The sequence below is a fragment of the Sciurus carolinensis genome, chromosome 16 (genome assembly GCF_902686445.1).
Source record: "Sciurus carolinensis chromosome 16, mSciCar1.2, whole genome shotgun sequence".
Taxonomy (NCBI): domain Eukaryota; kingdom Metazoa; phylum Chordata; class Mammalia; order Rodentia; family Sciuridae; genus Sciurus; species Sciurus carolinensis.
In genome coordinates, this window is record NC_062228.1 from 58410909 (window position 1) to 58425067 (window position 14159).

The 14159-nt window shown below is 50.4% G+C and overlaps 2 protein-coding genes across 7 annotated transcripts; one reads left to right on the forward strand and one right to left on the reverse strand.

Annotated features, from left to right (window-relative positions):
* Positions 1-69: 69 nt before the first annotated feature.
* Positions 70-4998, reverse strand: Irf3 (interferon regulatory factor 3). 6 transcript variants are annotated; one of them, XM_047529500.1, is made up of 8 exons: positions 4753-4997; positions 3842-4121; positions 2892-3063; positions 2737-2807; positions 2363-2552; positions 1881-2261; positions 767-882; positions 70-297 (listed from the first exon to the last, which is right to left on the reverse strand). In XM_047529500.1, exons 2-8 carry the CDS (start codon positions 4004-4006, stop codon positions 130-132), a joined length of 1263 nt encoding a protein of 420 aa, XP_047385456.1. In that variant the 5' UTR covers positions 4007-4121; positions 4753-4997; the 3' UTR covers positions 70-129. The 6 variants fall into 6 exon arrangements, with proteins under 6 accessions (XP_047385456.1, XP_047385458.1, XP_047385457.1 ...); XM_047529502.1 differs by having other exon boundaries at positions 4618-4997; XM_047529501.1 differs by having other exon boundaries at positions 4536-4997.
* A 178-nt stretch (positions 4999-5176) lies between these two features.
* Positions 5177-11270, forward strand: Bcl2l12 (BCL2 like 12). Its single transcript, XM_047529506.1, has 7 exons — positions 5177-5224; positions 5834-5948; positions 6149-6291; positions 7269-7355; positions 7441-7532; positions 8803-9090; positions 11056-11270. The coding sequence occupies exons 2-7, from the start codon at positions 5842-5844 to the stop codon at positions 11104-11106; spliced, it is 768 nt and encodes a 255-aa protein (XP_047385462.1). The 5' UTR covers positions 5177-5224; positions 5834-5841; the 3' UTR covers positions 11107-11270.
* The last annotated feature ends 2889 nt before the right edge of the window (positions 11271-14159 follow it).

Genomic DNA, 14159 nt, shown 5'->3' on the forward strand with positions numbered 1-14159 from the left:
GAATAAGAACCACCTGGGGGGTCAGGGCTGCCCTGGGACAGCCAACAGCAGGCACACACATGATGACTATAGCAGGAAAATGGTTTATTGGTCAAAGTGAAGAGTCATGGCTCAGGCCTCCCCACTGACCTAGAAATCCATGTCCTCAACCAGGTCCTGTAGGTAGGCCTTGTACTGGTCAGAGGTGAGGGAGAGGGGATGGCTGTTGGAAATGTGTAGGTCTACAGTATTCTCCAGTGAGGAGGCACCCCCTGATCGGGCCATGTCCAGCAGGGCCCTGAGGCATGTGGGAACCACCTGTGGGATGCAGGGAGAAAGGAGTCAGTGAAAACACCCAACCACTGTCCACCATGGGGAAGAGTGAACTGCAACTTCCATCAGCCTCTAGAGTAACCCAAGATGAACCAGTTGGCCCAGGGGCTGGGAACTATAGTTTTCCCCATATCACAATCATGGGAGGCCAAAGAGTTTTTAGGGCTGAGCAGTTCCTGCTCAGGGCTTCTGAGAGCTGCAGTTTCTCAGAAAGGCTGCTAAGACTTGACTACCAACTTCTATAAAGTCTAGAAAGTTCAAAATAGGCTCTGGGGGTGAGGCCAAACAAGGGATACCCAGAAACTCCTGAGGATGAGCATGAGGAATCGGTGATTGCAGGGGCCTTAAGCAGGAGTTTCTCAGAGGGGCTTCTGCAAAGCTGTAGTTCCTGGGAGCAACCTATTCCCTTTGTAAGACCACCACTCCCAGCCCCAGGAGCCCAGAATGCAGGCACCTTGACCATCACAAGCCTCTTCACCCATGGCTGGTCCTGCGGCCATGACTCCCCTATGCAGAACCAGAGAGTGTATCGTGGTGACCGTCCACTTCCTTCCATGAAGGAAATCAGATCTAGGGGTTCAGGAGCCTAATTAGGGAAGGGAAGAAGACCCTCTACCGACCCCACCACCTCCCCTGACCAACCCCCTCTGCCACCATGACCAGGGGCTGTCAGAGTGGGGAAAGTTGTTGCAATTCTGACACAAAATTAAGTGTTCTTCCCCTCTCCCTCCCATCAGGGTAGTGCTGGAAGATTGTCCCACCCCTACCCTAGGACCCCAGGATTCAGGAGGGGAACCAGTCCCAGAGCAGGGGAGTCCATTTCCCCTCCATGGAGTAGAAGGTGGTTCGTGTTTACTGCTCTTTAATCCCCAAATTATGCTGTCCAATATGCAGCCAGCTACCTTGACTATTTATATTTAAATTGTAACTAATTAAACTGAAATAAAGGGCTGCAGTTATAGCTCAGTGACAGAGTGCTTGCCTAGCATGTTTGAGGCACTGGGTTTGATCCTCAGCACCACATAGTTTAAGATATTGTGCCCATCTACAATTTTAAAAAATCCTTTAAAAAATTAAAAACAAACAAAAAAGAAAATATAAGACTCCTCAGTTGCACTTGGCCCATTTAGGTGCTCAAAAGTCACATATGGCTAGTGGATACCATACTGGATGGCACAAAAACAGTTAACTTCCATCATTATGATGGACAGTGAAGCCCTAATGGCTTTATCCTTCCTGTTTATCTGGGTTTTTTGTGGTACTGGGGATTGCCTCAGTATGCTGGGCAAGCTCTCCACACTGAGCTACACTCCCAGCCCTACCATTGGTTTGTGTGCCCACTATAATGATGATGATGACAATAGCAGCTGATTTCCTGAACATCTCCTGTGTATTGGGCCTTGTGCTTCATACCAGCTCTGGCAACCAGCCAGTCCTTGGCCTTGACAAAGCAGACCCCCCCCCCCTTTGTCCCAGTGTGCAGAACAGTGAGGTAAATCAATCCCAAACTGCCTGACCCCAGAGCCTTCAACCACCATGCCCTGCTGCTTTCCATTCAGGGGACTTACCTGCCACAAAGGACCCCAAGTTGAACACGTCTCCATCCTTGTCCTTGGGGACCTCACCATCATGCCCGTGTCCACTGTCAGGGAGCAGCTCCTCGCCCACAGCCCAGTATGCATGGCAGTGCCCCAGCCGCCGGGCCCAGAGTCTCTGCCCTACCCGCCAGAGTGCCAGTCCCCCTCTTAGACCCCTTAGTACACGTTTCACATAGCTCGTCACTCCTCTGTCTGTCAGAGACACCCCGGGGTCTGGCAATGTTATTGGCTGTCCAGGTAGTGTCCTGTCCCCAGCTTCTGAGCCCACCAGCCGTAGGCCCCCTGGGCAGAAGATGGTCTGCTGGAAGACTTGGCGGCCCCGGTAGAAGGCAGTCACCTCATATTCCCATTCTGAGCAGCATCAGTAGTGGAGGCAGGAAGGGGAGAGATGGAGAGGTAGTGAGTGCCCACTGCCCCCACCACAGCCCCCACCACCCCCAGCTAGTACTCACGTTCTTCAGGTACCAACAGCCGCTTCAGTGGGTTTTCAGGGGGTGCCAGGTTTGGGCAGGGCATGGGATTTTCCAAGTTGGGGCTCAATAAGAGCTGAGAGCAGTGCTCAGGCACATCAGCCAGACCCAGGGGCCCCACATCTGTGATTGGAGCCAAGACCATGTCGCTCAATAACCCCACGATGTCTTCCTGGAGGAAGAAAGGACTGGATATTTAAATAGCCTTTTCTTGGTCAGGCAGGGGGTGGACTGGAGGGGAGGAAGGGAATGGAAGCCTGGCAGGGAGAAGGGTCCAGGGGGAGAGGACAAGGCTTGAACGGGCACTGGGGACAGGGCAGAGTCTAAGAGGGCAAAAGGGTTGGGTGTATTCTCACCTGGGTGTCTGAGGTACTGCCTCTGCCACTCGTGTCTGGAGAGGTATCAACCTGGGAAAAGTCTCCAGCTCCTGTGGAGAAAGGGTGTGAACAGAAAAGGGTGCCAGAAACCCTCCAGATCCCAGCCCTCCGTGCAAAGCCGGGCTTTAACACACCTGGGCTCACAAACTCATAGATCTTATGAGGGTCATGGGGGTCCTTGCTCCGGTCCTCAGCTAATCGTAACCCTTCTTTCCGATTTAGGGCAGACCGGAAATTCCTCTTCCAGGTGGGCAGATCAGGTTTATCCTTTCCTGGAGTGTAGGCACCACTGGCCTCGGCCCAGGCCTAGGGTACCAGTGGAACCAGGATAATGAAGAGGATGACTTAGACCCCCATCTCTAGGTTTCTATCCCTGCCTCCTCCAGTCTAACACCTATCCCCACAATAAATTCCATCTCCCTAAGATTCCATCCCCATATTCTCAGATTCTCTGAGCCCCAAGCTCCTCCCTCATCCCTATTTCCCGATTCCAGCTTTCAACTTTCAAAAACTTGACTTTGTAAGCCAGCCTTTTAGTTCCTACTGGGTATCTAACCTTGGCATGCCAGGCAAGCACACTTCCATCGTACTATATACTCCCAGCCCTTTTTTATTTTCTGAGACAGGGTCTCCAAATTGCCCAGGATGGCCTCAACCTGCGATCCTCCTTCAACTTTCTGAGTCGCTGGGATTACAGACATACACTACCATTCCCAGCTCCCCTGATATTCTTAATGGTTTACCACCACTAGTGTGTCTTTTCAAGAATTCTGCAACTGAAAGCCCCCCCCCCCCCCCCCCAACGATCTCTCAACCTGCACAGTGGACTTCCTTAAAAATCTAATTCGACTTTCCCAGTTCTATTCCCGGAACCAGGCCGGAACCTGGCCGTTCCATTCTTGCTTGCTCTACAACATCAGGCCACTGAGCCCGCAGGCCCTACCCCTCCAGTTCCAACTCCACCCACTAGTATTAGCACCAGTTTCCCCCGCCCCGGGGGTTATCCCCGCCTTCTCGGTCCCGCCCTTCAGCCTGAGTGCTGGATGCAGAGTTCTTGGTTTCCCGCGCCCCTGTGTGCTTGCACCTGGAAGATGCCGAAGTCTTCCTGCTGAGCGTCCTGACGCAGGCCGTGCTTCCAGGGTATGCGGAAGCGCTTGCGGCTCTTGTCCAGCCAGGCCACACCCTCCAGCTGCCCCAGGTCCAGCTGCGACACCAGCCAGGGCAAGATTCGCGGCTTTTGGGTTCCCATGGTCAGGCCTGCGCGCACAAGGCAGCTCCTGGGCGCGGGCAGCCTCCCGGCCTACCTGGCCCGGGTTCCGCACCTCCTTCTCTCAGGTCAGGATGCAGGCCCCTTCACCTGTTTTCTTGGGGTACAAACAGGAGACCTCCTCTTTCTATCCTTCCATCATCCAGAAAGGCTCCCTCTTCCACCGAAGACTCGCTCCCATATCAGTGCAGACCCATTTTCCTTCCCAAGCGTGCGGCCGCTCTACCCCAATTTCGCCAGTGTAGACCTTTCTCTTTTCTATTGTAAATCCCTCTCACCCACATCATCCAAAGCAGGTATCCCCATCTTAAGGGTGGAGCTCTCCTTAGTTATTTCTGTGCAGACATTACTCCTGTATGGACTTCAGGTCCCCTTCCTCAATTACCCCACAGAAGATACCCCTCTTCATTCCCAGCGCAGAGCCTCCATCCAGTTCCCCCAATCTGCCTCCCTCTTGCAGAGCTCGCCTCCTACTTTCTAGAGGGAACTTTCTTCCATTTGCAGAACCCACCCTTTTCTCCCCTAGGGTCCCTCAGTGCAGACGCCTCCTTTCTTCCTCTCTCGCTGCTTTTTCTAGTTTTTCCATAACAGACCTCCAGCGCCAGCCATTTAGGTCTCTCTTTGTCTCACTCCCCAGAGTATTCAGCCTTCCTCCTACTTCCAGTCCTTTCTCGTTCCTCATAACCGAAGGCCACCAATTCTTTCCCGAGCTCTTCCGCGTTACGTACCGCGGGAGGATCCGAGCGTTAGAGTAGCCGCGGCCCACCCGTCTCGGGGCTCCCGAGGTAGCTCTTAGACTCCAAGCTGCGCACCTCTCTTCCTGTCAGCTAAGTTTCCAAGCGCAGGGTTTTTTCTTTTTTATCGATTTCTTGAGATAAAAACAACTTTATCATTCTTTGGGTAAGAGACCCAAAAGTCAAAGGGGCGGTCCGGCGAACTCAGGCAGTACACCTCATGCCCTTTTTCGGTTTTCCGGCCACAGGCATGCCGGGAACGTGATATGCAAATTAGGCGGAATCCAGCGACCCGCCCCTTCTACGTTGAGGCGGTTACCAAGTCTACTCAGTGCGCAGGCGCGGGAAAGTTGTACTAAAAGTTTGTACAACCTGAGTGGAGGCGGAGGCGGAGGCGGAGGCGGAGGCGGAGGCGGAGGCGGAGGCGGAGGCGTGGACGGCGGCGGCCCGTGGGGCCCGGGACCAGGTAGGCAAGGTGTTATCGAGGACTAGGGTGAGAAAGGAAGAGGAGGGGACAGGGATCCAGGAGCGGACACACTAGTCTCCCTTCTCCGACATCCAAGTGCTTGGGGTCCCCGAGATTCCAGCCTCGGACAGTTGGAACTACCTCTCCCAGCAGGCTTTGCGGCGAACAAGCGCGGACGGAGGGGAATGTTTGCTACGAAGCCTGCTGGGATTGGTAGTTCTCGATCCTCTAAGGGCTTCAGAAGCTTGATGTATGCCTCATTCAGAATCCAGGAGTCAGAGCTCCAAGCCTCCTTTTTCCTCAGTGATCCAGGAGGCCAAGTCCCCAGACATCTTCTTCCTTAGATCCAAGAATCTAGGCCCCCAGCCACTTCTTGTCCCAGGGTAAAAGAGTCAGGCTTCATCCCTCTTCTCCCTCTTGGGACTCAAGAGCCTGGGCCCCAAGACCCCAACTCTCCCAAAGGACCTGGAAGTCCAGACCCTCAGCATTCTCCTTCCTTTGGAGACGCATGCGTCCTGGCCCCTCTTCATTCAGAACTAGAAATTTGGTCCTGAGCCTCCACTTCCCAGTGAAACGTGAATCCACCCTGTAGCACTCTCTCTCTCACAGGTGCCTCCATGGCAGGCTCAGAGGAACTGGGGCTCCGGGAGGACACGCTGAGGGTTCTAGCTGCCTTCCTCAGGCGGGGTGAGGCGGCTGAGCCCCCTGTCCCAACCCCACCCAGGTAAGAGAAGTTGCCCTCCTTCCTAGGGCCTACATTTGGATTGAGGTCCTCTGTAACTCTTGCGCCTGGTCTCAGCCTGTCTCTTCTCTTCACATCTGGCTCTCTACCATAACTCTGGGGTTTCGAGGAGAAATCCTTCATGGGAGAAAGGGACTGCTTGCAGGAGATCTCTAGGATCACTCTCAGATCCTCCTTCCCAGGAGCCCTGCCCAAGAGGAGCCAACAGACTTCCTGAGTCGCCTTCGAAGATGTCTTCCCTGTCCGCTGGGTCGAGGAGCAGCTCCCCCTGAGTCCCCTCGGCCTTGTTCCCTGCCCCTCCGCCCCTGCTATGGCTCAGAACCTGGTAAGAGATTTCCCCATATCACCTGTGAAACAAACACAGCCAGAAAGAAGCCTTGGTTCCTAAAGTGTAAGCAGGATAAGGTAGTAGTTTGAGATCACTTAGCTAAGGGGGAGCAGTGTGCAATCTCTAATACCAACCCTAACCATCTGTCCTACCCCCTCTCCCACCTGTATTTCTGTTAATTCAGTGAAATTTTGATCCCTTTCTAATTAGTTGTTACCCTCCTCCCATTGATCCCTAGGAAAGCTCCTATTATCCCTAATAGAGAGAATGGAGACCTGGTTTTCAATCACAACTCCCTGGCTATTTGATCCTCTATTTTTCCAGTGGCAGAATCAGAATGGGGTAGGGGGTTATCAGACATGAACAAGAGTGACCAGTAGATTTTGTCTCATATGTGAGCCTGGATAGATTAGTAATGGCTGTTGGGAATATTAGCATGAATAGGAATTGCAGCTAGGAAGATGAGTGTTGTAATTAATTAATGATATTTGCACTGGGCAAGGGATAGGGTGGAAATAGCATATATTTGCTTTCCTTGGATGGATTAATCTTCAAAGTTCAGATCAGGTCCAAAATTCTAAGTTCGGTTGGGGGACATAGTAAAATGATATGTTAAGGATTTTGGCATATTTTGTCAAGTTTTCTTACTGGGCCTCATTTTACCCCATTATAAAATGGAAACCATTAGCCTGAAACAGTGGTGCATGCCTGTAATCTCAGCAACTTGGGAGGCTGAAGCAGAAGTATTGCAAGTTCAAGGCCAGCCTCAACAACTTAGTAAGACTCTCAGCAATTTAGCAAAACAAAAAGGAACCTGGGGGTGTAGCTCAGTGGTAAAGTGCCCCTAAATTCAATCACCAGTACCCTCCCCCACAAAGAAGGAAATCATTTCTAACTGGCAAGGTGGCTTAAAAGAGAGAATCCATAAGTTTCCAATGTCTGGGAGATCAAAAGTCACTGACTTTTTACTTCAGGTCCAGCTACTCCAGACTTCTATGCCCTGGTGGCCCAGCGGCTGGAACAGCTGGTCCAAGAGCAACTGAGATCTCCTCCAAGCCCAGGTGAGATTCAGAGAAGCCCTGGAGAATGATGCTAGTAGGAGGGCAGCCAGAGTTCTGTCCCAAATTGAATTCTGTTCTGCCCCAGAGTTACAGGGTCCGCCACCCACAGAGAAGGAAGCCCTGCTGCGAAGGCTGGTGACCTTGCTGGAAGAAGAGGCAGAAGTCATCAACCAGAAGGTGACAGGCCTCTTTTCATGCCTTAGTGAGGACATGAGTTATGGGACAGTTGGGAACTGGGACCCAAAGCTAGATCAGCATTTTCTTTTGGATGATCAGGAGTGGGACAGGGCTCCAGTGAAGGGTTGAATGACAAGTGGTTTTTACTGGCTGTTAGAAAGGCATTGCCTAAATGTAGGATATGTGGCCATCAGAAACATGATCCAAGAGAGCCAGCCTTAGTGGTGCAGTGCTTTGGGATGCTGAAATAGGAAGATCACAAGTTCGAGACCAGCCTCAGCATTTGATGAGGCCCTAAGCAACCTTGTAAGAACTTGTCTCAAAATAAAAAGGGCTGGAGATGTTGGTTCAGTGATCAAGCACCCCAGGGTTCAATCCAGGGAAAGGGAAGGGAGGGGATGGAGGAAGGGAAGGGAGGGGAAGGAAAGGAAAGGAAAATCATCTAGGAGAGTTTGGGCCAGTTTGGGGAAGTAAGAGAATGAGCATGTGGGCATGAATCTAAAATCTGATTAAGTCAGGCAAGGTGGTGTACCCCTGTAATCCCAGCAACTCAGTAGGCTAAGCAAGAGAATTGCAAGTTCAAAATGAGCCTTGGTAACTTAGTGAGGCCCTAAGCAACTTAGACAAATCCTGTCTCAAAATAAAAAACTTAAAAAAGAAAGGGCCAGGGATGTGGCTCTGTGGTTAAGCATCCCTGATTCAATCCCCAGTGGTGGTGGGGGTGCTATTACTACTACTCTAATAATAATAACAACAGTAATAATATGTGGTTCACTGTAGTAGAGACACTTAGAATGTGGGGAAAATGGACAGCTGGAGAGGGCGTGGCCTGTGGTTGTATCCTGAAAGCTGATTGGCTCGGGAGCCTGGGCAATGTATATGGTTCTGTAACATTAATTATATGGCAGAGGACGGGTGAAATTTTCATAGCTCCTGGCCCACAGGACGCTAGAGAAGCCCACTGAGGTTGTGACTAAAACATTAGCATTCTGGAAACCCCCTAAAGAAGGGCTTCACTCTAATTGGCTGTTAAGAACTAGGCAGGGCGTGGCTTAGCATCTCAAGTAGATTCTAATCTGCTTCTTGGGAGCAGTTTGATCCAAACCATATTATCTGGTTCATGATTGGTTTATATGATGGATGGGGCTGTGGCTTAGTGTTAGCATCTAGAACTGGCCCAAACTAGAAAACAACTGCCCCAGGCCCCTATCGGCTAACTAGTAGAATGCTACTGAGGCTTACCCTGCTTCTTCCCCTCTGCATCCCACAGCTGGCCTCCGACCCGGCCCTTCGTCGCAAGCTGGCCCGCCTCTCTGCAGGCTCTTTCGCCCGCCTAGTGGAGCTCTTCTCCAGCCGGGAGGGCAGCCCTTGCCCAAGCCGCACAAGTCCCTCGTTTCCATGCCCTGGGCCCCCACCACCTTCCCCAGAACCCCTCGCCCGCCTGGCTCTGGCCATGGAGCTAAGCCGGCGGGTGGCCCGACTCGGGGGCACCCTGGCTGGACTCAGCGTGGAGCACGTGCACAGCTTTGCGCCCTGGATCCAGGCCCAAGGGGGCTGGGTGAGCCACCAAAGCCTCTCTGGGCTTCACTTTACCCAACTGTAATGTAGTGGGGGAGGGCAAATTGGGTTCCTCGCGACCCACACAGCTCCTAGCTCTACCACCATTTCGTTCAATGATTTTTGAGTACCTCTGTACACCAGGCACTGTGGTGACGTGCGCAGATGCTGTGCCTGGCTTAAACCACTGATGCAGTCTGTGATTACATGGTTACCATCTGTCTCTCCGGTGGTGCCTCTCTGAGTGCCCTTCCCTGGAGCACCCCCTCCCCTGCCTGGCTCTCCTGCTCCTAATGGTGTGCTCCTGTATCACCCCCAGTGAGGCCTGCCCTGATTCTCATTTATTTGTTCTTTTTTTGTTGTTGTTGTTACCTGGGATTGAACTCAGGGGCATTGAACCACTGAGCCAATATCCAGCTCTATTTTGTATTTTATTTAAAGACAGGGTCTCACTGAGTTGCCTTGCACCTTGCTGTTGCTGAGGCTGGCTTTGAAGTCAAGATTCTCCTGCCTCAGCTTCCTGAGCCGCTGGGATTACAAGCGTGCACCACCGTGCCCAGCTATTTGTTCATTTTTTATTTATTTTGTTTTATATTTTGTGGTGCTGGGGTTTGAACATGGGTCTCATACATGCTTTACCACTGAGCCACATCCCTAGCCTGTGACCTTCGTTTAAAACCACAGACACCTCCCCTCACCCCAGTCCGCTTCCCCCTTCATGTCTTAACTTGTCCTTCCACATCACTCAGCACCTTTAACACATGGAATGGGTTTGCACATACTTTCTTCTAGATTTTTGTCTGTTGTCTTCCCCTCTCTCTAACATCTGTTTCAGAAGACCAGGACTCTAACCTTGTATTTGCTCATGGATTTGTCTCCAGTGCTGTCTTAGAATGGGTTTGGGGTCTAGCATGTTGGCTTTGTGACCTTGTCAGCTGTCCCCATCTGCCTGAGCATCAGTATGCCCCCTGGATCAGTGAGCATCATCTCAGTTACTTGCCTTCTGGGTTGCTGTGGTGGTTCAGTGGGAGAAGGACTGTACCAGTATCTCGGAATGTAACAATTGCTTCCCAGAGTGATAGGAGCTGGACGGGTATGTTTTAGGAGCAGGGACAGAAGGCCTTTAGGACTGGAGCAGGATGAGCAAGTGGGAGAGTGCAAGAGATGAGAGCAGGAGGGACATCCAGACACTACCTGGTCTGTGGTCCCTGTGAGAACTTGGATTTTGACTCACAAGGGTCCAAGGGCTCAGTGGAGGAACGTTTCCGATTTCCTTGTTAATTGGCTCCCTCTGTTGGCTGCTGAGGGAACAGATTATAGGGTACCAGGACAAAAATAAGCCCAAGGAGATGAGAGCTGACAGGTTTGGCTAACCGACTGGATGTGGGGACTGGGCCAAGGATGCTGGGCGGAGCAGCTGCAGGACTACCTCTGGGTTCTGCCACGGGAAGGTGGGCACAGGGGTGGGGAGCAAGCTTGAGGTCAAGTTGGGGATGATCAGAAGTCCATGTAAGGAGGAGATACCTTTCAGACCTCAGGCAAATACCGAAGGGACTGGATATAAGTGTTGAGCTCAGCAATGAAGCTGGTTTATTTTTAAAGTCGGGTTTTTTGTTTGTTTGTTTTTCACGGGAATGATAACAGGTAAGCTTGGGTGAGGCTAGGTACTTGACCTAGTATTTCAAAGGAATGATCCCGCTTAAACCCCACAAAAACCTCATGGGGTTTTGTCATTTTCCAGTTTTATGGGCCAATAGGAAAAGTCCTTATTCAGGGGATTGGAATCAGCAAATCACACCTCACACAATCACACACAGCTCTTAATCATTATAATCCTAGTATTCTGCCTCCCAACCCCATTTCTGCCCTCCTCCCCTGTCTGTCATCTCACTGGGCTGATGTGGCTGCTTCAGGGAGTAGAGGCCACCTTCCCTGCTCACAGGACTCTGCCACTGTTCCCCTCCAGGAGGGCATCCTGGCTGTTTCACCTGTGGACTTGAATTTACCCTTGGACTGAGATCTTCCTCAGAAGCTGCTACAAGATTGGACCTCATGCCCCTACCCTCTTCATTTGCTTTTTCAACTTTTCTTCTTCCACTCAGGGCTGTGGGGTGGTGGCTGCCTTTACCTGTTTTTACCAAAAAGAATTTGTTTGAAAACTTTTCATATTAAAAGCTTTTAAAAGTATCCAATTGCTTGTTCTTTCACTGGAGAACTAAAATGGGTTTGGTTTTTTTTTCATGAGCCTTGTTCATGCTAGGCAAGCACTCTTCTACTTAGCTACGTCTTCAGCCCTATGGCCCTGAAGTTCTCAGTAGGAGAGATTTGGTTTAGAGCTTTCTGTGGTTTATAAATTGAGGAAAGAGCCCATTTATTCTTTCTAGAAAATATTTATTTAGAACATTGACAGGAACCTGTTGTCTAGTCATGCAACATATTTAAGGATTTTTGTAACTATGAGTCCAGCGAATTACATTTTTTCTCCTATTGCAAAGTTTGACTGTTTCAGCCAGTCGTACGTTGACAGTCATGGAGTTTTACCAACTGGTTCCACAAGAAAATTACACAGTCATCTAGGACACCCTCCTCTGGTCTTTCTCCTACCTTTGAGCCTTGTTCCTGGTTTCTCTTCAGTGATTTGGCCACTGGCAGCTTCTCACCTTTTTATGACCATATCTCCCTTCACAGAATGTTTGTGAATGCATAAGAATCCTATACAGTTGATTCTTACTAGTCACAGATCCTGTGTTTGCAAATTCACCTACTTGCTAAAATTTATTTATAACCCCAAAGTTAATGCTTTTGTGATCCTCCAGGACCACACTTACAGAGGGCTGCAAAAAATTTGAGTTGCCCGATGTGCACGTTCCCAGCTGAGGTGCTTTTGTGTCAACTCTCAAACTGTAAACAAACATCCATTTCTTGATCAATTTATTTTTATTGTAGGAGGTGCAAGCAATCAAACCCACTGACTTGCACATGCCAAGCACATATTCTTCCACTGAGCTGTGCCCTCAGCCCTCCTTGGTCAGTTTAATTGTGTTATTTTTCCAGTTTGCTTTTTTTTTTTTTTTTTTTTTCTTTCCCTGTCTTGAGACAGGGTCTCACTGAGCTGCCCAGGCTGGCCTTGAACTTGTGATCCTCCTACTTGTGAGTTTCTGGAAGAGTGGGATTACATGCACCACCATATTCAGCTACATTCTTTTTTTTTTAGAGGAAGGAGGGATTTAACCCAGCAATACATTATCACTGAGCTACATCCCCAGTCCTTTTATTTTAAGACAGTCTCACTAAGTGACTCTGAGTCTTGTTAAATTGCTGAGGCTGGGCTCAAACTTGCCATTCTCCTACCTCAGCCTCCTGAGTCACTGGGATTGCAGGTGTGCACCACCGGGCCCAACTTCAGCTATGGTCTAAGTCACTTAACCTTTCTGTGCCTTATTTCCTCATCTGTGAAATGGATGGAATATAATAGTACCTGTCTCAGTAGGCTGCTGAGGGGATTACATGTGTTTAACTTCCAAAAATGGCCAGCACCTAGTAAGCTCTCTCAGTCAGCATGTGCTATATTTATTGACGTTAGGTAATGGAGCTTGTGTTGATGGCCAAGAGTTAGCTTCCCAATGAAGAGGGGCCTTTATAATGATATGGAAATATGTATGCGTGGTTCCCCACAAAACTAGGACGGTATCAGTAAGGCAGCAGTGATTGGGGGATGTTTGAGGCCAAAAGATGAAGGGCCAGCAAACACCTAGCTGCAGGAATAAAATTTACCTCTGGGTGCTTGGAGTCTCGGGAAGGTCTATTCTGGGGAAATGAATGAGGGTGGGGGAGACTAGAGGTAGAGAGGCCAGGTGGAGCCTAGGTTAGTGACCTAGGAGGGAGATTATCCACCAAATCAGGAGCAGGAGGGCGGGGCTCGGCACTGAGAGGCTGTAGGAGGTAATGGCCAACAGATGTGATGAGGTGACTGGATGGGAAGTGGGATTGTTCTGATTTGGGGCAGGGAAGAAGAGCGGCTGTGAGGGAAGTGACGGTGGAGGGGTGTCAAAGAACTACTAAAGAAGTCATATTGGACTGGGTGCGCTGGCGCATGCCTGTAATCCCAGCGGCTCAGGAGGCTGAGGCACGAGGATCGCAGGTTCAAAGCCAGCCTCAGCAATTTAGGGAAGCCCTAGGCAAATTAGCGAGACTGTCTCAAAAAGATGAAAAAGGGCTGGGGATGTGGCTCATTGGTTAAGCGCCTCTGGATTCACTCCTTGGTACCAAACAAGAAGAATAACAAAAATCATATTGAAAATCTAAAAGTGCTAGGAGTTTGCCAGGAAGGAAGCATGACAGGGAGTATAGCCTGTGCAGATGCCTAACTCAACGGAAAGGGCTGATTCAGGAACTGGAGAAAAGTTTGGACTGACGGCAGTATTGCGTAAGGAGACATAAGAGGCAGTGTTCACGAAGTCAACCCTTTGCAGTCGTTTTTATTCAACTAGTAGTTTTTTTCTCGGGATCAAGGAAAGCTTCCCAGAGAAGGGGGTGTCTGAACTGTACCCTGACGTATAGGAGTTGACCAGACAAAGGGAGGTGGGTGTTCCCTGTAGGGGGAGGGTCTCGGCAAAGGCCAAGCGGCTAGAGAGGAGGCAATGGGTTTTAAAAACTTGGAAGTTAAGTGGTGGGCTCGAGGTTAATTGCATTGACGTTTTATTCTCATTCCCGACATGTTGCGGAGCACCAGACAAGCCCTCCCTCGCTCTTGGCCTTTTCAGTACTTCAGTTTTTCCCTCTAGGTGAATGTGCACAAGCGCCCTTCTTTCCCCCTGGACTGGGAGAATCCGCCAAATGGACGATGAGTGACAGTTTGTTTGAGCCAATTGCTGGTGCCTAATGACCTGTCCTCCCTCCTGGTGAACCAATTGCTGTGTCCTTCTTGAGACCAGAAACTTGGGGAGGGCTGGCCAAAGACCTCGTAACGTCACCTTTTGCTAAACCAATAGCAGTGCTCAAGAGGCGGATCATTTTAGCAATGGACAATTCTGTTTCAAGACGTCCGCTCAGCGCGGAGCCCGCTGGGAA